Below are 21,757 nucleotides of genomic sequence, written 5' to 3' on the forward strand. Positions count from 1 at the left end.
GAGGGATTGGGGGCAGGAGGAGAAGGGGACGACAAGAGGATGAGATGGCTGGATGGCATCACTGACTCGATGGACGTGAGTCTGAGTGAACTCCGGGAGTTGGTGATGGACAGGGAGGTCTGGCGTGCTGCAATTCATGGGGTCGCAAAGAGTCTGACACGACTGAGCGAGTGAACTGAACTGAAGTGAGATTTGTAAAGATCTTAAAACACTTACAGAAGGCTTTTGTTGTTTAGTTGCTAAGTCATGTCCGACTCCTGTGAACCCATGGACTGTAGCCTGCCAGGCTCCTCCGTCTATGGGATTATCCAAACAGGAGTACTGGGTGGGTTGCCATTTCCTTCTTCAGGGGATCTTCCCCGCCCAGGGATCCAACCTGGATTCTCCACCATTGAGCCATCTAGGAAGCCCACAGAAGGCCTGCCACGTAGTTAGCATTCGGATGAGAAAACTGAGGCACACGGAGACAGAAGTGAACTGGTCACAGCCTCACACTTGATAAACTGTGGAGCCAAGATCCAAATTCAGGCAGGCTGGGCTTCGAGTTCATGCCCTTTAACCACCTTGCTATCCTGGCTCTCAGTTCAGGATGCAGAGATCCTGCAGTTTAGCTTCCTCTTTGTGTGGAAGAAAAAAATACAGCTCCCAAGGTGGAGCATATGAGCAGTTAGTAGCAGATCTAGACAAGAGCCCCTGGAGCCTGTGGGAGCATGGGGAAAGGACTGCGGAGGAAAAGAAGAAGTGTTGCCCCCACGTCAACAAATGCTCCAAAATGTCATATCCTTACATCACATTGAGAAGTTCAAGCTTAAAAATGTGCTAATAACTAGGAAAACTACTTTAAATATATAAGCAATTCATCTTTATTAAATGTCAAGTATAAGATGTTTATCTAGTGACAATATTACACACAAAACCTGTCTTTTTTTTCTTTTTAACAATCACTAAACAGGTTCAGTTGGAGATACTGAGTTGACCTTTCTGTTGACTTTAAAATAATAAGCATTAATTACATGCTTTATAGTATCTGCAACTCCTGAAGACACAAAGTGCTCTTTAATTATCAAGTTTCTCTTTTTGCAAAGGTTAGGTGGAAATACAGTAGCGTGTATCCCCCTCAAAAACAAGAACATTTAAAAGAAGATTAGTATGGCATTATATATTGGATAAATAAACCCAAAGATAACCAATAAAATTAAGTTATATTACCACAAATGTCCCGACTGCCTCTCAACTCTCACGATAAATGCCTGAAGTGGGACTCCCTCCCCACGTCTAATAAAGGCCTTAGAGACAGCAGAGTGAATTCATGCTGTTATGAGATATTTAAGCCTGGAATTAAACTGAAATCTAAGTCTGTTTTCCTCTATGCTCCACTTAGTCTTATTCAGTTCAGTTCAGTCGCTCAGTCGTGTCCGATTCTTTGCGACCCCATGAATTGCAGCACGCCAGACCTCCCTGTCCATCACCAACTCCCGGAGTTCACTCAAACTCACTTCCATCGAGTTGGTGACGCCATCCAGCCATCTCATCCTCTGTTGTCCCCTTCTCCTCCTGCCCCCAGTCCCTCTCAGCATCAGAGTCTTTTCCAATGAGTCAACTCTTCACATGAGGTGGCCAAAGTACTGCAGTTTCAGCTTTAGCATCATTCCTTCCAAAGAAATCCCAGGGCTGATCTCCTTTAGAATGGACTGGTTGGATCTCCTTGCAGTCCAAGGGACTCTCAAGAGTCTTTTCCAACACCACAGTTCAAAAGCATCAATTCTTTGGTGCTCAGCCTTCTTCACAGTCCAACTCTCACATCCATACATGACCACTGGAAAAACCATAGCCTTGACTAGACGGACCTTAGTCAGCAAAGTAATGTCTCTGCTTTTGAATATGCTATCTAGGTTGGTCATAACTTTCCTTCCAAGGAGTAAGCATCTTTTAATTTCATGGCTGCAATCACCATCTACAGTGATTTTGTTGATACAAAAGAAATTGTGGTTTTGGACTGTGAATTTTAGATTTTAACTAGGCTCAAACACATCTTTATTAATCAAAATAGGAACCATTACAATCCACACATTTTTGCCAACAGAAATAAGTTTTTTTATTCCTGTAGTATAAAAATCCATGCTTCAGGATTCAATGGACTCCTGGAAACCATTTTCTGCCTCCTGCTGGTTATGGCAGTGTTTTCCCTACAAAAAGCTGTCAAAATGCTTGAAGAAGTGGTAGACGGTCGGCAAGAGGTCAGGTGACTATGGTGAACGAGGCAGAACTCTGTAGCCCAATTTGTTCAACATTTGAAGCCTTGGTTTTGCAATATGTGGCTGGGTGTTGTTGTGCAGAAGAATTGGGCCTGCTTTGTTGACCAGTGCTGACTGCAGGCGTAGCAGTTTTCAGTGCATCTCATCGATTTGCTGAGCACACTTCTCAGATATAGTGGTTTTGCCATGATTCGGAAAGCTGGAGTGGATCAGACTGGCAGGAGAGCACTAGTGTCCAAGGTCATTTGTTTTTTGGTACAAGTTTGGTTTGGGGAAGTGCTTTGGAGCTTCTTCTTGGTCTAGCCACTGAGCTGGTCATCACTGGTTGTATAAAACCCACTTTTCGTCACACATCACAATCCGATCAAGAAATGGTTCGTTGTTGTTGAAGAGAATCAGAGAGGACACTTCAAAACAATGATTTTATTTTGATTTTTCAGTCAGCTCATGAAGCAGTCACTTATCGAGCTTTTTTACCTTTCCAATTTGCTTCAAATGCTGAATGAATGTAGAATGGCTGACGATGAGTTCTTTGGCAACTTCTTATGTAGTTGTAAGAAGATCTGCCTTGATAATTGCTCTCAATTGGTTGTTGCTAACTTCCAACGGGCAGCCACTAAGCCCGTCATCTTCAAGGCTCTCGTCTCCTTTCTAAAACTTCTTGAATTACCACTGCATTATATGTTCATTAGCAGTTCCTTGGCCAAATGCATTGCTGATGTTGTGAACTGTCTCTGCTGCTTTACGACCCACTTTGAATTTGAATTAAAAAATTACTCAAATTTGTTTTTTGTCTAATATCATTTTTATAGTCTTAAATGTAAAACAAACAGCAAGTAGCAAGTCACTAGCAAAAAAAAAAAATAAATAAAGTGAGAAATGAGCCTTAAAATGGGGTATAACATAACCACATTTATATAAGAATGTACTCCAATATCAAAGGGCCAACGTGCAATTACTTTTGCACCAACCTAACAAGAAGAAACTTCTCTAAACTGAAAAAGATGATATTCTTCTGTATATTTTAAGCAGTAAAACACCTGAAGTATTGTTCTCAGAGACTAAATCAACATGTCTTAAATAGGCCTAAAACCAAACGCCTTTCTCGCGGGCAATAGGATTAGAACATAATGGCAACTGTGTGTGAGCGGTGTCCACTAAACTTTTCTCACGTTAATAATGTTTCACACACATACAAGTGAAACCAAAGTTTCAAAAAAAAAAAAAAAAACCCACTTACCCTGAGTACAGGCAACGAATGCAATGTGATACTTTTTCTATTCTTCAATTAAACAGAATAAATCCTCAGCAATTACAACCTACTGCATGGGTTATTCCACCTACTAGTGGCCCTACAGCAGACCACAGGTTGAAAAACACTGGTTTATACTGAAGCCCCATCAAGACCTGCAGAGATTTTCCCAGAAGACAACTTAATACTCACAATGACAAATATGAACTGCTTACAAGTTTCTGTGAGAAACTTGCTTGTAATTTCAATGCTGATAATGAGGAAAAGAACTGTGTGCTGGAGGCCCCTCAAGAGTCCCCTACTGCAAGGAGATCAAGCCAGTCAATCCTAACAGAAACTATCTCCGAATATTCACTGGAAGGACTGATGCTAAAGTTGAAGTTCCCAAACTCTGGCCACTAATCTGAAGAGACGACTCACTGGAAAAGACCCTGATACTGGGGAAGACTGAGGCAAAAGGGGGCGGCAGAAAGTGAGATAGTTGGATGGCATCACTGACACAATGGACGTAAATCTGAGCAAACTCCGGGAGAGAGAGGAGGACAGAGGAGCCTGGCGTGTTGCAGTTCATGGGGTCGCAGAGTTGGACACAACTTAGTGACTGAACAACAGATGAGGAAAAAGGAGGGATGGGTGTACTGAGCCTGGTTCTGATGAGCTGACGGTTACAGGGGCTGCGGTCACTGTGAGTTATTTCTACCACAGGTGGAGTGGTACAAGGGGTCAGAAGGACACCTCCTTAGTTGAAGTCCATAAAGTCTGCCTGTGGACAGTGGACACGACCCTCTGGGCTTGCCCAGAGCAAAGCGGGAGGCCAGCAGCTCAGACAGACTGGTGGATGAGCATCCAGGCTGCAGAGAGAAGGCAGACCCCCGGCAGGGCCTCCTGCAGCAGCCTCCCACTTCCAGCCCATGGCTGATCACTGGCAGAAAAAAGTGAGCTCTGAAAAGCAGGTTAAGGTGTTTTAGAAAGACACAAGAATTACTTTAAACAAAAAATTCTTTTTTCAAGCAGAAGAAACATCACCCGCCAGGTTCCTCCTGGACAAAACCTTAAAGCTACTCTAATACACAAAACAAGGGAGCTGCCGCCCTGGGGAGGAGGGCTGCACCCCTCCCCCCGCCCCAAACACCTCCCTCACCTCCAGGCCTCTGCTCCGGCACAGAGCCCCAGAGAAAAGCAGTGACTCGGTAACAGCCACGCGTGTTTGAGGATCCTGGCCAAAGGCACCAAACTGCTTCATCGTCTCAAACGTCTGCTGGCTCCCCCACTCTCTACCCTCACCCCGATACAGAACCCCCCAAAGCTCTCGCGTGACACCCGCCACCAAAAACCCACAGAAACAAGGTCTGTCAAGCTGCCCCTTCACACGTGCCCCTCCTCCTTCTACCAAACGGATGGATGGTTAGAAAGGCCTGTGCCTTCCCTTCTCGCTGTCTACCGCCCCTCCTGTTGTCACAGCCCATGGAGAAAGCACACCAACTAAACCCTTCCATGCCAACCTAAGAGAAACTGACTCCAGGGAAATGACTCGAACAGCAAAAGTTCTGTTTCTAAAAATGTATGAAGACATGTTGTAGCATAGCTAAAGCTGAATTATTGCTTAACTCTTTCCTTCTTATAAGAAACTTCCATGGATGTACGAGCTGGACCATAAAGAAAGCGGAGCGCTGAGGAATTGGTATTTTTGAACTGTAATGTTGGAGAAGACTTGAGAGTCCCTTGGACTTCAAAGAGATCAAACCAGGCAATCCTAAAGGAAATCAGCACTGAATATTCACTGGAAGGACTAATGCTGAAGCTCCAATACTTTGGCCACCTGATGCGAAGAACTAACTCCTTAGAAAAGATCCTGATACTGGGAAAGACTGAAGGCAGGAGGAGAAGGGGATGACAGAGGATGAGATGGCTGGATGGCATCACCGACTCAATGGACATGAGTTTGAGCAAGCTCTGGGAATTGGTGATGGACAGGGAAGCCTAGTGTGCTGCAGCCCCTGGGGTTGCTAAGAGTCAGACACGACTGAGCGACTGAACTGAACTGAAAGCTGAATTATCACTTAACTCTTTCCTTCTTATAAGACATTTCCAGATGGTTCAGACTCATCAACTCTGTGAATGCAGAGGAAAAGGGTAGCCTTGGCTTCGCATCTGATCAGTCCTGGTGGCCCAGGGCACGTCAAGGGAGCACCACGTGGAAGGATCAGTGCTGTTGCTACGTGTTTATTCCCGACTGGGATGCTTTCTGTGTTGAAGGTGAAACAGACTATCTGATTTTCTTTGAAGAAACTGTCCTTTACATTTTTAAAAATGAGGGCTTTCTGAGAAACTGACACCTTAACAAAGGGTGAAATTAAATAATTTATATCGTGCTGAATGGGGAAAAAAAAACTGCTAGGAAAAACAAACTGAAGAGAACTGGAAGGATAATAGGACAGTAATTCCTTGAAGAAAGTTATCTGGATGGGACAGAAATGGGAACTGCTGTTCGTATTCTTTAGTCGCCAGGAGCGTCCAGCTCGTCTGTGGTCCCATGGACAGGGAGCCTGGTGGGCAAGGGCTCCTCGCTCCGCAGGATTCTCCGGGCAAGAAGACTCGGAGGGAGTTCCCATTTCCTCCTCCAGGGGATCTTCCTGACCCAGGGATCACACCCCCGACTGCTGCATTGGAGGCAGATTCTTTACCACTGAGCCAGCAGGGAAGAGTCAAATGGGATTCAGCAAGTTTAATAAATAGCGAAGTTACAGATCACTGGATCTGACACCGAAAAATGCACTTTTGAAAGACTCTTCCTATCTGGGAACTCCTATCCCACCTAATCATTCATGATCACATTATTCCCAATATTTTAAAAATTCCACTCAAGCAGTTCAAATTGTTTTTAATAGAATTAACATGCTGACATAATTTTCAAAATGATGGCAAGTAATTAAAAAAAACACAAATAACAGTACCTTTTCCAATTCTCTTGGTATTCGCATACACGTGTACACTCTTTCTCTTCTTTCTGTATACTTGGCCTCATTATGTTCAAGGAAGTACCCTCTGGTTAGTTCAGCGCTGAGGAACCTGAACAGTGAAAGCTCTACAAGAAAAAAAAAGACAAAACAAAAAAGAACAGCATTTATCAGGCGCCTTCCATGGCTAGCTGGCGCCCCAGGTGACACATACGTAAAACAAGAGGACAAAACAAAGCAATCTCCGTTTCGGTGCCCAGAACTGAACTGCACATAAGCCATCAGCGGACAGTGAGAAAACTGCTGTTTTTGTGTGATATAAACTGCCAATGTCAGGGGAATATACCAGGGGCCATTGCTATAAGCCAGAATATAAGTCAGAAGTTCTCTGTGAGAGTCTAGCGAGGAGTCTTAGGTGATAGAGGGCCTGGGCTGACACAGAGTAGAAGGCAGGGCAAAAGATACTCATGGAGACACACGCACAAACACACACAGAGTGGGTACTGAGTGCACACAAAATGGAGACACACACACGCACACACACACAGAGTGGGTACTGAGTGCACACAAAATGGAGACACACACACGCACACACACACAGAGTGGGTACTGAGTGCACACAAAATGGAGACACACACACACAAACACACACAGAGCAGGTACCAAGTACACACAAAACGGAGACACACACACCCACACAGAGCGGGTACCGAGTACACACAAAATGGAGACGCAAACACACACACCCACACAGAGCGGGTACCAAGTACACACAAAACGGAGACACAGACACACACACACGCACACATACACACAGAGTGGGTACCAAGTACACACAAAACGGAGACATACACACACGCACACACACAGAGTGGGTACTGAGTGCATACAAAACGGAGACACACACACACCCCCACACAGAGCGGGTACCAAGTACATACAAAATGGAGACACACACACACGCACACACAAAGAGTGGGTACCGAATGCACACAAAATGGAGACGCAAACACACACACACACACACACACAGAGCGGGTACCAAGTACATACAAAATGGAGACACACACACACACGCACACACAAAGACTGGGTACCAAGTGCACACAAAATGGAGACGCAAACACACACACACACACACACCCACACAGAGCGGGTACCAAGTGCACACAAAACAGAGACACAGACACACACACGCACACAGACACACAGAGTGGGTAGCAAGTACACACAAAACGGAGACATACACACACACACGCACACATACACACAGAATGGGTACCAAGTGCACACAAAACAGAAGACACAGACACAGGCACAAACACCCGCCACACAGAGCGGGAACCAAGTACATACAAAACCGAGACACACACACACACATACTCCTACACGCACAGAGTACCAAGTACACACAAAATGGAGACACACACACAGAGTGGGTACCAAGCGCACACAAAACAGGGGACACACACACATACACACCTACACACACAGAGTGGGTACCAAGTGCACACAAAATGGAGACACACACACGCACAAACACCCCCCACACAGAGCAGGTACCAAGTACATACAAAACGGAGACACACACACACACGAGTCCAGTCACCCGAGAGGCACTCCTCCAGTCCAGGAGTGAGCTGGGCTGAAGAACACACTGGACACTGCTACAATTTCTTCCTTCTTCTTCAGCCTCAGAGATGCTGCTAAGTCGCTTCAGTCGTGTCCGACTCTGTGTGACCCCAGAGACGGCAGCCCACCAGGCTCCCCCGTCCCTGGGATTCTCCAGGCAAGAACACTGGAGTGGGTTGCCATTTCCTTCTCCAATGCATGCCAGAGTCTAAATAACAGTATTTCCCCAGGTGAAGGCTTCCCAACATGATGGTAACTGTGAGTCATACAAGACAGAACCTCAACCCCATCTGAAGACCGCACTCCCCGTGGACCTGTCCCCTGTTTTCCGTTCCTCTGATGCAAATTCACCCTCCATTCTCTCATCTCAGCTGAGGAAACAAAGGCCGGAGGAGGCTGAACACTTTCCACTGGGCTGTATCTGGCAGACCTGGGATGGCAAGGAAGGCTGTTACCTGATCCCGTTTCCACCACGTGGGCCACGCTTCCTGGCAGCCCACCACCTGGGCAACATCTCGGCCCCCTCCCTCCTTCACTCCCTGGGAGGCCGCCCTCTCTTCCCAGACTCAGGACACCAAGGGCTGCAAAGCGTCCTCTCTGCTCCAAGCTGGCCTCTTGCTCCTTCCTCAAACCCCACGTTGCTGTTCCCACCCACAGATGACAAGGCAGGGAGGTCAATTTCACCCACGAGTGTCCACCTGCGGAGTTCCGTCTTATGTGAGGCCAGGATTTAAAGGCTGCAGGGGTGGGGAAGAGTGTACAGTCCTAAACACTCTGGAAGAGCCCTAGGAAGACTCAGAAGTGGACTTACTAGCTCTCAGTGGGCCTAAAACAGCTGACTTCCTCCAGCACTGGGACAGACAGCAAGTTCCTTGAACATGAGGTGAAGTGGCTCGCTTATGTGCAGAAGTGAGAGTCCCACCCACCCCCAAATTACAGATTTCTTTAAACTCAAGATTCATAATTGACTTGGAGAGTCAGCGGTACCATGAAAGCCACCTAGAGACTGAAAGAGGTGGAGAGAGAACCCAACCTGTGCCTACTGCAGCCGGGCAGAGAGGCAGGTCAGACCGCACAGTGACCACGATCGTGGCGCTCTCAGGACACTACGGCAGAAGCCACAGACACAGGTGTGAACCGCACCGTGCGTGCCTCAAGGCAACCGCATCCGTGCGGAGTGAAGCCTCTGGCTCGGAACTTTCTAACACGTTGGTGGCTGGCCAGATCCAGCACAAGCTCTACTGCCTGAAGGAGAGAGGAAAAAAGAGTGTTTTGTGCTATAAACAAGGACAGCTAAAACGGAAGAGAAAGACCAAACAGTTAAGACTTGAACGCAGTTCGGTTTTCCAACTGGACAGAAGAGAGTCAGAAGAATATCAATTCTTTCAAGTGAATGAATGCTGGGAAGCAACGGGACATTCAGGAAGCAGAAGAAACTGCGCTGGCACAAACTGGCACTGACGCCACCCAGCGGGGTCATGAGCCCTGAGGGTCGCGTCACCAGATTCCCTGGTCTTCCTCCACCCAATCCTGAAGGGCTTGCGGGTTTGGTTGGGTGCTCTTGCTTCTTATGTGCTTCCTAGGTGGCGCCAGGGGTCAGGAACCTGCCTGCTAATGCAGGTAGATGCCAGAGACAAGGGTTCGATCCCTGGGTGGGGAAGAGCCCCTGGAGGAGGGCATGGCAACCCGCTCCTGTCCTCTTGCCTGGAGGATCCCACGGACAGACGAGCCTGGTGGGCCACAGCCCGTGGGGCCGCAAAGAGTCGGATATGACTGAGCGGCTTCACACACACACACGCATGCACCAGGGCAGGGCTCCAGTGAACTCCCGGCCACCCTTTAGGCCATACTGTTTCATGTGCCACCAGGTACCTTTTCTTCATTCTTCTTATCTTTCTTCCCTACACATACTCTCCTGGGGTGATCTAAGGTCAAAACCATCACCTCAATCCTGACGTTGCCATAGCTTCCGCTTTTGACTTCTGAGCCTGGACTCCTACTTCCCACTGCCTTGTGGGCAACTCCACCTAGAATTTCCAAAGGCACCTTTAGCCGGCAAACTGCAATCCACCCTTTCCCCGTTAACCCCCACTACTGCAGCCCCACCGTTAGTTCAGGGCTCACCAGTGACACAGCTCCAGGCCGGCAGCTGGGGGCCGATTCTGACCATCTCCTCCGGCCCCTTTCCAAGCCCTGATGACTCCTCAAAACGTTTACAAACTTACCCTCTTCTTCCGGACTCCGCCTGTGTGTGGTCCTCCCCACTCTCTCCAGGTTACCACAGAGGCTGACCAGCACCTGCCTTCTGCTCCTTGCTCCCCTAGGCCCCACCTGGCCTGGCCTGAGTAGGCACACACACAGGCCAGCGGCAGAAACCCTTCGGGGCTCGTGGCACCTCCAGGCGAGGTCAACACCCTGGCAGCGGCAACAGCAGAGCCCTGCCAACTTGGGCCCAGGTTATCTTTCTTTCCCGCCACGCAGCACGCCTGCCTCCCCTGAACGTTAAGGTCACTGTTCTCTAGGTACAACACGTCTCACCGCGGGCAAACGCTGTATGTCGGCTCCCTCTGTCCACTCGTGTGAGCACACAGGTGAGCCTCCGAGGACGAGTAACGCGCGGAATCATCTGCTCCAGGAAGACTCCCCGGGTTTCCTCCGGAGCCCGGGTACACACACACTCTCATCCGGTGTTCTTTCCCTCTGCACCCTCGGGACACAGCGCTGAAGAGGGCTCAGCCGATGCTCCCTCACCGAATGAGTGGCTCAGAGGAGAGGAAGGCAGTCTCAGAGGAAGGTGTGGCGGAGAGCAAGAACTGGAAATGAGAGGCAGCAGAAGCAGAGCACGGCAGCTTCTTGAGCACAGAGCCCGGGACTGGGGCAGGTGTGTTCTGAGATGTAGGCACTCTCAGCAGGGAAGAGCTCTGGAGCATCCGGTCAGTGAGCATCCAAAGGACGGTCCCCGACAGGCACCTGCACTCCGCCCCAGGGGCACAGCCAATAAGGGCCCCGGCTCATCGTCCACACACAGTAACGGCAGGGAAGGGAGCTGAGGGGCAAGAGCTAGTATCTCGGTGTGTGAAGGATTAGATAAACAGGCTGTTACATGAGTTAAACCAAAAGGCTGGGATGAGCTGTCCGTGTGGTCAGGCCACTCAAGATGGCTGTCCTCTTGCTCTCTGTCCATCTGCTGACCGACCAGGGCCTGCTTCACCTGTGTCCCTGGCGCAGGGCTGACCTTCCTGCAGAGGCGCCCCCAGCCCTAGCCTGTGCTGGTCAAAGGGTGGGGAGGGGCGTGGCCTTCAGCTGGTTTCCCTGGCAACCAAAGAGCCCCCTTCTCCCTGGGAGCCCCCCACCCCATCCATTTCAAACCACTGAGGTCTCTCTGTTGCCGAGTCCTGGCTCTTCCTTCGGTCCTGAACCTGGGCAAGCTCAGGCTGGGTGGGCCCACAGGCTGCAGCCCGACCCTGCACCCTTGTTTATTTAAAAAGTTATCCTCTGGGCCGGTGTCCTCCCTGGGCCCGCAGACGACGGAACTTCCTCCACAGTGAGGGTTTTGTCCTGGTCCAGAGGAGGACGCAGGGAGAGCAGTCAGATGAGGGCGGATCCGCACTGGTTCTGTCTCCACTGGTCCTGGGACCCCGCTCCACCCACAGATCTCAACGGTCACAGAAGAGGGAAACCGAGGCTTGGAGCGGTTTTACACCTGTTACCTGCTCGTCATTCACAAAGGATGTTCGAGCGACCGGGCATGAAAGGTTGTGAAGACCGCAGAGCGTGACACGCTGTCTGGACCACTCACTAGCCACCTCCTGTGGTCCAGAGCACTAGCCAATCCGAGTTTGGTGGGCACCTAGTGTTTACTGCTACGTCTGCAATCCTGCTTCCAAGGATAAAAGGGAACACGTCTAACAAGCACACTTAACAAACTGTATAACCTAAGGAACTTTCCTTAAACGAGTTTTAAAGAATTGTAAAATATAAACCTATGAGGGTGTTTGAACTCTATTATAAATGTGAAGAAGTACTGTATCAGGATTCTACCTCTAGAAATGCAAGAATTTCAGTTTTAAACACCAATTTTGATTCTCCAATGGAAAAGTTAACAGTAAACACAAGCATTAAAGGATAAAACATGTTTTGAGTACACAGTTCTCATAACCACGAGACAGGCTTCTATCATCATGCCCATTTTATAGATGAAGAAACTGAGGCACAGAGAAGTGAAGGAGGCCTCCCAGGTCACAGAAGAAGTGAACAGTACAGCCAGCATTCAAATCAAGCAGTCCATCCCTAAAGCCTGTGCTTTCTGGCACTAGATTATTCTATCATCTTCAGTGCTTTTGTAAACAGGCCACTGTGTTCTGGAAAACTGGGAACCACCCCCCGACCCTATCTCCATGCTCCCAGCACCCTGGGTTTACTTCTGTGATGTTACACTGTTTACTAAGCAGCTCCCTTGCCAGCCCTTAAACTTTCTGAAACCAAGCACCATGTATCCAGATCTTCCTTCCCCAAGTCCAGCCCCGAGTGAGCTGAGTGTAAGGGTAGGGTTTACCTATCATTAACACCATACTAGTGGGCTGGAGTGGAAAAGGCAGTGGCATCCCACTCCAGTGTTCTTGCCTGGAGAATCCCAGGGATAGGGGAGCCTGGTGGGCTGCTCTCTATGGGGTCGCACAGAGTTGGACACGACTGAAGTGACTTAGCAGCAGCAGCAGCGGGTTGGAGAAGTTTTAAAAGAAACATTAAAGCAATACCAACAAAAGAACCAAGTTTCATGGGGTGAGACAGATGGAAAGCTTTCCTCCCTCCTCCTCCCCACACTCCTCCCTGTCCACCTCCCCCCCACCCCCACACACACTCCTGAAGGACTGGCCCTGCTTAAGGAACTGGGGTCCTCTGCTTCTCTGGTGGCTCAGAACTGCCTGCAACGCCAGGAGACCTGCGCTCGATCCCTGGAGTAGGACGATCGCCTGGAGAAAGGAATGGCCACACACTCCAGTATTCTTGCCTGGAGAATTCCATGTATAGGGGAGCCTGGCAAAGAGTCAAGACACGACTGAGGGACTAACACAAATGAAGCACCTGACTGAGGTGGCTTACAAAGGTGCTGCACACATTACTTCAAAAAACCCTCGCCACAAGTCAGAGCTACAGGCGCAGTAACAGCGTTCACGTTTTTCAAATCAAGAATCTGAGGCTCATAGCGCTTCAGAGACTTGTCCAAAGTCACTGAAAAGCTAAGAGGCAAGTTGGGAATAGGACCCAGCACCGAAGAACTGATGCAAACTGTGGTGCTGGAGAAGACTCTAGAGAGTTCTTTGGACTGCGAGGAGATCAAACTAGTCAATCCTAAAGGAAATCCACCCTGAATATTCATTGGAAGGACTGACGCTGAAGCTCCAATACTTTGGCCAACTGATTCGACAAGCTGATTCACTGGCAAAGACCCTGATGCTGCAAAGACTGAAGGCAAAAGGAGAAGCAGACAGGAGAGGATGAGACAGTCAGACAGTATCACCGACTCGATGGACATGAATTTGAGCAAACTCCAGGAGATGGTGAAAGACAGGGAAGCATGGCGTGCTGCAGCGCCTGGAGCTGCAAACAGCTGGACACGGCTGAGCGACTGCACACACACTCTCCCCTGGACCGTAATTGCCATCCGTCTCTCTGTCGATCATTCTAGAGAAGATGGCTGAGCCCTGCCTGGCTCCCATCTCCCAGGAGGAGCCTCTGACCCACACTGCAGAAGGGGCTTCTGCTGCCCTGTGGCCCGAGCTCCTCAGGGGTGGCGCGGCAGTCCTGCTGCTGTCTGGTCCCCGCCCGGCCGCCCCCCAGCCTTTGCCTGGTCACGGATACATTCTTGAATAGATCCTCTACTTCTGTGCTGGAGCCGTCCGCTCTGGAGCACAGCTGCATTTCAGTGCTTCTGTTTGTTGTTGCTATTGATTTAAACACTGTTTTCTCCATTATACGGATGGACCTGAACTCACCTGTCCTGCGATACTGGCAGGCTGCCTGGCTAATTATTCAGGAAGATGACTACTGTTCTTTGACCTGTGGCTGCCATTCTTCAAGAACTCAGCTGGTTCAGTGGACCAGAGCTCCCACGGACAGAGGAGCTGGCGGGCGACAGTCCACAGGGTCGCAAAGAGCTGGACACGGCTCAGGAACTGAGCACACACACAAGGGGACCTGAGCATCTGTCTTTATAGTGTAAGTGCAAATTATTTTCCGAAATAAAATAATCAATTGTTTGTTTTCTCAGTATCACTTGAGCTTTTCAGATGTCAACCAATTTTAGTTCATTTATCCAGTTCTCACCAACAAGAACTATTATTCAGTAAGTCTTTTAAAAATAGAAGTATTTCACTGTTTAATAGAAATAGGAGCTTCTACATTTGAATAAGTAAGCCTTGCCAGTTATAAACATTTAACACTAGGAAAATAATATCAATCATAAATCTGAATCAATTTCTCCAGATTATTTTTAATTAGTACACATCTACTACAGAATTGCTTGGTGATCCAAATTGAGAAAATGTATAGTATAAATGGCTTCTTCCTCATACCTGAACAAAGAAATATTATGATTAATTATCTTCTGAGAGAGCTTGTTTTAGAAATAAGAACTCAGGATAAAAAAGTATTAATCTGAAGTAATGAGTAATCCTAAATATATTTACATGTTCAGTAATATGTCTAAATATATCTTTCTTAAAATAGCATTGACCATTTAAAAAACTGGAAAGTAATACTGGTTAACTGCTAGAACAATACTATGAAACATGCATATCTCCATGATCTTAAATACTGTGTTCCTTAATAGGCTTTACTAAAGTTACACTAAAATATTAGTTACAAGTTTATTACACAAATACAAAGGCACACCCTTGTACAAGGGCAACTAGGAATCAATGATAGCAATCTTGCTTTCCTAACTCAAATATAGTACAGGTACCTCTTAAGCTGTTAAAGCTATCAAACTGCTTATAAATAACCTCATTTAGGGAAGTAAATAACAGAAAAGATACTCATAAATTTATAGCTGGAAAACAGATACAAAAAGAGTGGTGACTTTTTCCAAGGTTACGAGGTTACAAAGAACTAAAAATGGGAGCAGAGTATCATTAACTTGACAGTCAATGATATACAGTCTTTTCAAAGACCTCTTTCATGCAAGCATTCCCCAAAGTGGGCTCCAAATGAGCTTCTAGGACTGAATTTTGGAGGGCGAACCAGATGGAAGCTTAACATCTTAAAAAAGGTCAAGATATTGACCTGGTCAAAGATCGTATCATTGCTTTTTAGTTTGCAAGTACTAGTTAAATACAGCAGGTGAGAATTTTAAAAGAAAAGCAATCATCTGTCACAAGAAAAGAAGCTAATTTTACATTATCTGTATCAGGGTTGTGGACACTCCAGGTAATTTCTTAGGCAGTTTTACAACTATTCTTAATTTCCTTTGTAGATGAGAAATTGATTTACTCTAGGGCATAATTTTCCAAATCACAGCCTTTAATCATCCATCAGGATAAGTCTCGGGCCACAAGCATAACCATGTAACATATTTTATAGAGGATCAGGACTGGTTAAATGAGTATGTATTTTAACATATTAAATTTTCAGTTACAAACAGGACAGACATGGTGAATCTGAACCTCAGTCCCAGACGAAATCTTTTGTGGGAGCTGCTAAAAAGGCGTCAGTTGGTTTTTCTGGGCTTTAGTTTTCTTTCCTCTGTTCACTCTCTCGTGGAGGTATGCAAGAGGTCAAAAATGCAGGGAAAGTGAAGAGAAGCAAAAGGGGTGGTAACGAGTTTAAGCTCCAGAAGTGAAGAGTCACCACTGAGAAAGGAACGAAATGGGCCCCACGGCACTGGGGCCATTTACAGTCAGAAACCTGGATGTTCACCCATACCCTACTCCAAGCTCTTTTGCTCTATAAGCAACACCTGCTCCTATACATACTCCAGTACCTGCATTATATAGTCACTGCTTCGTCTTCACCAGTAGAAGCTGCGTTTATTCTACACCAGGGCTTCCATTGTTAAGTCTCCAGTCTTTAGAGCCAACTTAGATACTGCGGATACTAAGCCACTGAGTGGTGGAGTTATGAAACAGAGCCAAGTAGATTAGGCAAGCACAGAGTCTACAAAGCAATTCAGCCACCGAAATAAGCCAAGAACGGATTGCACAACGCTTAGTCCAAAGTTGACTTGCTGGACCTAGATTCCTAAATAGGAACAGGATTATACAGAAACTCGACCACTTAGAACTTCTGCAGAGCAGTGAGGTGGGGAACAAGCAGGGAAACATAGCAACATGTACTTTTTTTTGGTGGCGTGGCGGGGTTGGGTGAGTGGTGGTGAGGCGGGTGGGAACCTCCTGGCTGGCAGGATCTTGGCTCCCTGTTCAGGGATCAAACCCATGCCTTTGGCAGTGAAGGCGTGGAGTCCTGAAACCACTGGATCACTAGGGAAGCCCCAGCAATGTGTACTTATTATCTGGTCTTATAGCAAAAACGACAATAGATGTTGGTCATATTTTAATTTTTAAATTTATTTTTATTGCAGTAAAATATACATAAATGTTACCATTAACTATTCTTAAGTGTACACATTAATACATATTTTTTAAGAAGAAAAAAAGAAGAGATGAATCTGCAGTTCGTGCTGACTAATAAATATATCCACCAGAGTTCAAGACAGAGGACCATATGAGGCAACGGTGGAAGAAATACACAGCGGCCGTCATGAGAAAGAGAACAAAACTGGGAGTGAGGAGTGAACTAGCCACTTCTAACCATGTTAGGATTTAAGTACCAGCACCTGAGAAAAGTCTCAGCCCACCACCAGGCTACTCACGACTCAGAGGGAGTTCAGTGAATGAAATGATTACAAGAGTTTAAGGGCGAAGAACAAACGTTACCCTTGATGTAGCTGTATCTATACCAACCAACGCACATATACCTTCTACGCACACACACACAAACACAGACAAGTACAAAATAAAACTAGGGACCTCAAACACTATGTTCTGAATTATTTTACGTGGACTGAGAGGGCCTGGCTAATCACCTAATCTGTAAGTTCATTTACAGGATCTCGGATGGTTAGGACAGGCCAACAAACTTCTAATTTATAAAAGTCCTACATTCCTTGGGAGAAATGATAAAGGGGACTTTGGAACTAACTGATGCTTCAGGCCACAAAGACACTAAAATTCCAACTTTCAAAAGGCAAGACAAAGGTTGCCCTGAATTGGCAGGAAAGGAGGGAAGACCAGAGAAGCAGAGGCAGCGCCAGCATATAAAGGATGGACAAAGTAACACCTTTAGTGCAAGCATCCAGTCTTGGGAGACATCTGACTCAGGAAGAAATGCTGCTCACAGGACCCTAGGTGGTGCCACTCCAAGGCCCTCTGGCCCAGGGCAGCCCCTAGGGAAGAATTTTCTAAATTCTGGACAGGAGAGGAAGGAAAGGATGCTGAGCAGCGGAAGGGAGCAATGCTAGAGGGTCAGGGTGAATGTGCTAGGCACTTGAGCAGCCCAGGGCCTTTCAGAATGACTGCAAGACTTCAAATCTCCAGTGAGCAGAGTTTGACCAGAGCAGCATCAGAGTTAGGGAGTGGGTTTTGGCAGTGGCGAGAGCTGTGTGCCTAGCAGAGAGGGACAGACACCCGGGAGAGAGGACAAGGGGCCCACGTGGAGGCCAAGACAGAACAACGCTGGCTGGTGACTCCAGCTGAGACCTCCTGGGACCCTCACCTAAGTTCTGATCCTCAAGAGCTGCCACACGTATCTCACCTCCACTGAACGGCTGGAACTGGGGAAACACTTAACTACCCAAACAACCAGAGCCGCAAGTGTGTCCCTGATAACGACTTTCCGCAACTCTGAGTTGAAAGTCCAGCTTCAAACATGTTAGGTAAACCACCCTCAGTAACCCAGGATGAGGAAGAATGCATGGGCGGCATGAAGTCTGTGGAAGTTCACGGTTACAGGTATCCAGAGGGATGGTGGGCAGGGCCACGGAAACGGGGCTAAGGGTCCCAGCATCTGTGCTCATCAAAAGGCTCCTGACAACTTCATTTTTTGTGCGTGCAAGCAACATTTATAATGCTGAATTTCCTGAAACTCATAAATATTTCAAAAAATTACAGTGAAACCTGGCCACATTGCTCTCTATTTGCACCAGAGTGCTTTTAATTTTCAAGTCCAAGTAAGTAAACAGACAGCTGAGAGATTTAATCCTCTGTCTTACTCAGATCTGACCAATTCAGAAAGTAAACACTCTCCCAAGCAAAAGTTTAAATTGGCAACTTAACCAGACAATTTAATTTTTCAAAGATAAAGATCTCTACAAAAGCTAACCTATACTAGTTCTGAAAATTAGCAAATCAATCACGATCTCACTTGATCAGACCAAGTTAGCACTAAAGGACTTCCAAGTCTTCCATACACAAGGACAGCCAATGATACAGTAAGCCTTACGACTTAAACATTTATTGGCACGAACTGCAGGAAATAACGACCAATGCAGCTCCTACTGTGGAGCTGAAACAATTTGTAGTTGGAAGAAATTCAAAGGGAGTTATGGCTCCACTGATCTTCAAAACTCAGAATTACGCCAAGAATTAAAATGCTATGGTCACTCTACATTCAATGATACACCTCAATGTCTTCCCTTCTTTCGAGCCTCATACAGAACTGCAGTATGAATACAAAGGCAACTTTTTAAAACTTTCTGAGCACAAGAATAAAATCCTACAGCTGAAAGAAACAATACTAAAACAACAGCCTTAAAAACCGGTCACTGAAAGGAGGATTCACAAGAGACGCCTTTTCTTTTCTTTTCTTTTTAAAAGTGGCTTAAGTTTCGGTTTAGGAAAAGTTCACAGGTAACATGTGCAGGAGTGCTAAATATTTATACCCTGGGCAGAAGGGCTGAAACTTCACTGCCATTACCACCGCGTTATCTGCGGCAGAAGAACACATTATTTAGAGAGCAAGTTAACAGGTTCGGATGACTCAAGTTCGCTGGAAACACAACAGAAGTCACCTTGGCACACAGATAATGAAATCCAGCCTCGCGCTGCTCAGTTTTGAGCTCGAGCCGGGGGTGGGGGTGAGATGCTCGCCCACGTTATCCAGGCGGGAGGAGACCCCAGGCGCCCTGTTTCGTTTGTTTGTCTTAAATAAAGACCTTTCAGAAGCAGCAGGAAAAGGGAGCGGGGACGAACGCCCCCCGGCCGCTGCCCCTCTCGGTCTCTCGGACGCACCTGGCCGGGCGGGCGTTTTATCGCCCGGCGGCCCCGCCCGAGGAGCCTGTCGGCGGCCGCGGCGCCTCGGGAGCCGCGCCGGCTCCGCGCGCGCCCATCCAAGCCCAGCCACCCCCGGAGCTCGCGGCCGGAGTCCCGCGCGGCGCCTCTCGCCGCCCTTCGCCGCCGCGGCCGCGGCCTAGCGCCGCCCGCCTCCCCGCCCGCCCTTCTCACCTGCGCGGCTGCGGCGCCGCTCCCGCCGCCGGTCGCTCTCGTAGAAGCCCAGCGTCTCCGTGTGCTGAGGCGCCGGCGGGGGCCCGCGACCGCCGCCGCCGCCGCCCGGCTGCTCCGCCTCAGCGCGGCCGTCCCGCTCGGCGCCGTCCGCGCCGCCTTCTCTCGGGGCGGCCGCGTCGCCGACGCCCGCCATGTTCCGCGCACAGCAAACCGTCCCCACCGCCTCCCTCCAGGCGCCGGCCCGGCCTCCGCCTCCGGCCGGCCCCCTTCCCGCCTCGCCCCGCCCCTCAGCGGAGCCCGGGCCGCCGCCGCCGCCGCCGCCATCCGCGGCCCGCCGGCCGGCGCGCGCCATTGGCGTCAGCGGCGCGTGAGAGGAGGCGGCCGCCGCCGCCGCCGCCACGGCCGCCGCCATCTTCTTCCTGCCGTCGCCGTGACGCGCGCTGCCTTCCCGCGCCGCGCCGGGCTCCATGCCGCCGGGCCGCGCGGCCGCGGAGAGCGAGCGCCTCCGGGGCTCGGGTCGGGGCCCCGGCGGGAGCAAGCCGAGCGCGGCGGCGGCGGCGGCGGCCGGAGGGTCGGCCGAGGAGCCCCGGGGCGGCGGCGGCGGCCGCTGCTGCTGCGCCCGCTGCCCGCCGTCTGCGAGGTGGCCGGCCTCTCGCCCGGGGCCCCTTTTGCAGGCTCGGTGCCCGGAGTGCGCCGGCGCCGCCGCCCGCCCGGTCTTGGCACCGCTGGCGCGGCCGCGGCGCTGCGGGCCGGCCTCCAGATGATCGCCGGCCCCGCGGGTCGGCTCCTCGGGCTCCCGCCCTTGTGCATTGTTAGGCTCGCCCGTCCGCATCCCGGGCTTCTGGGGTTTTGTTGTTGTTGTTGTTGTTGACAGTTTCCAAAGCACTTGGGCCAGAAGGTGTCCCGGAGCTGCTGCCCAACAGGTGGGGGTGCGGAGCGGGGAGGGCACGGGTCCGGGGACTCCGCCCGAGGAGCCGGGTGCTTTCTACGTTTTTTTGTTTGTTTTTTTCCGCGCCCGCGGACCTCCTAAGGCCGCTTGTCGGCGTTAGGGTTAGGATGCGGCTCTCGGCCGCCCTCGCTCATCACCCGGGGCGCCCCCTCTTCACTTGGGGTGACCGCCCTGGGCAGCTCGGGCGTGTGACTCCGCACCGAGCGCGGTGTCCGCCGCCGCTGGGAGTCAGGATGCTCCAGACTCCGGGAAGGGGCCGGTCGCTCCGTTTAAGGGGGTGGGGGATTTGTGGCCGGCCAGTTTCTTGTCTGCCAACTAAAACCTGTGCCTCTGGGGGTTCCCTTTTGATTAAGGAAAACTGGAATTCTTCGCTTAAGGTTAAGTTGTCTGGAAGTTCCCTAGACCTCAACTGGAGAGCTAGAAAAGTGAAGTCACTTAAGACGTGTCCGACTCTGTGACCCCACGGACTACTGTAGCCCACCAGGCTCCTCTGTCCGTGGGATTCAGGCCAGAAGACTGGAGTGGGTTGCTGTTCCTTCTCCAGGGGATCTTCCCAACCCAGGGATGGAACCGGGGAATCCCGCATTACGGCCACACGCTTTACCGTCTGAACAACCAGGGGAAGCCCTGATAGATACAAGCGGGTGTGAACAGAGTAAGAATCGACCTCGTGGTGGTTCATCAGAGACCTTGAGGGTTCTGTTGTCGCCAGCGGGTACCCACCTGGTTGCGAACTCAGAGTGGGCTGTTCTGGGCTCCATGCAGAGAGGACAGCCGCCTCACAGATTTAAGAGCAGGTTGAGGGGTAGGGGGCGAGGGACCCAGCTCGACCAGGGAGGTCGGGTAGATGGGAACTGGCCCTCGGGCGCCAGTGAAAGGAGGAACTGATGTCTTTGGAACATCCTTATCCTTCTTCAGAAAACGGAACCGTTGGGAAGATTACATTTCTAAACATCCCTGTGACCACGAAATTCTCCTGCTTTGGTTACATCTGTCAAAACTGAGTTAAGAAATCAGTCAAAAACAAGTGCTCTGATCAAATCTTTAGAATTATTTTGAAAATCAAAAGGTACTGAAAACTGTGGCCTCTGAGATTCCTTAAGGCTCAAATTCTGTTATTCTCTGATCTTTGATAGAGTAAAACCATCCTGTTGTATTATTTACCGATTGTCCAGGAGGAAGGAAGCTTTTACTGCTTGTGGCTGTCAGTTCCC

General features: G+C 49.3%; 1 protein-coding gene across 1 annotated transcript in view; it reads right to left on the bottom strand.

The window, feature by feature from the left end:
• TAPT1 (transmembrane anterior posterior transformation 1) overlaps positions 1-19,787 on the bottom strand; it is a 63,399-nt gene extending 43,612 nt beyond the window's left edge. Inside the window, exons 1-2 of the mRNA XM_068975142.1 lie at positions 19,595-19,787; positions 6,462-6,592 (exon numbers count right to left, since the gene is read on the bottom strand). Coding sequence (XP_068831243.1) covers positions 6,462-6,592; positions 19,595-19,787 — 324 coding nt within the window. The remainder of the gene's footprint in view (positions 1-6,461; positions 6,593-19,594) is intronic.
• Positions 19,788-21,757: the final 1,970 nt, after the last annotated feature.

This window comes from Capricornis sumatraensis, chromosome 7, assembly GCF_032405125.1.
Source record: "Capricornis sumatraensis isolate serow.1 chromosome 7, serow.2, whole genome shotgun sequence".
In the NCBI taxonomy this organism is placed as follows: domain Eukaryota; kingdom Metazoa; phylum Chordata; class Mammalia; order Artiodactyla; family Bovidae; genus Capricornis; species Capricornis sumatraensis.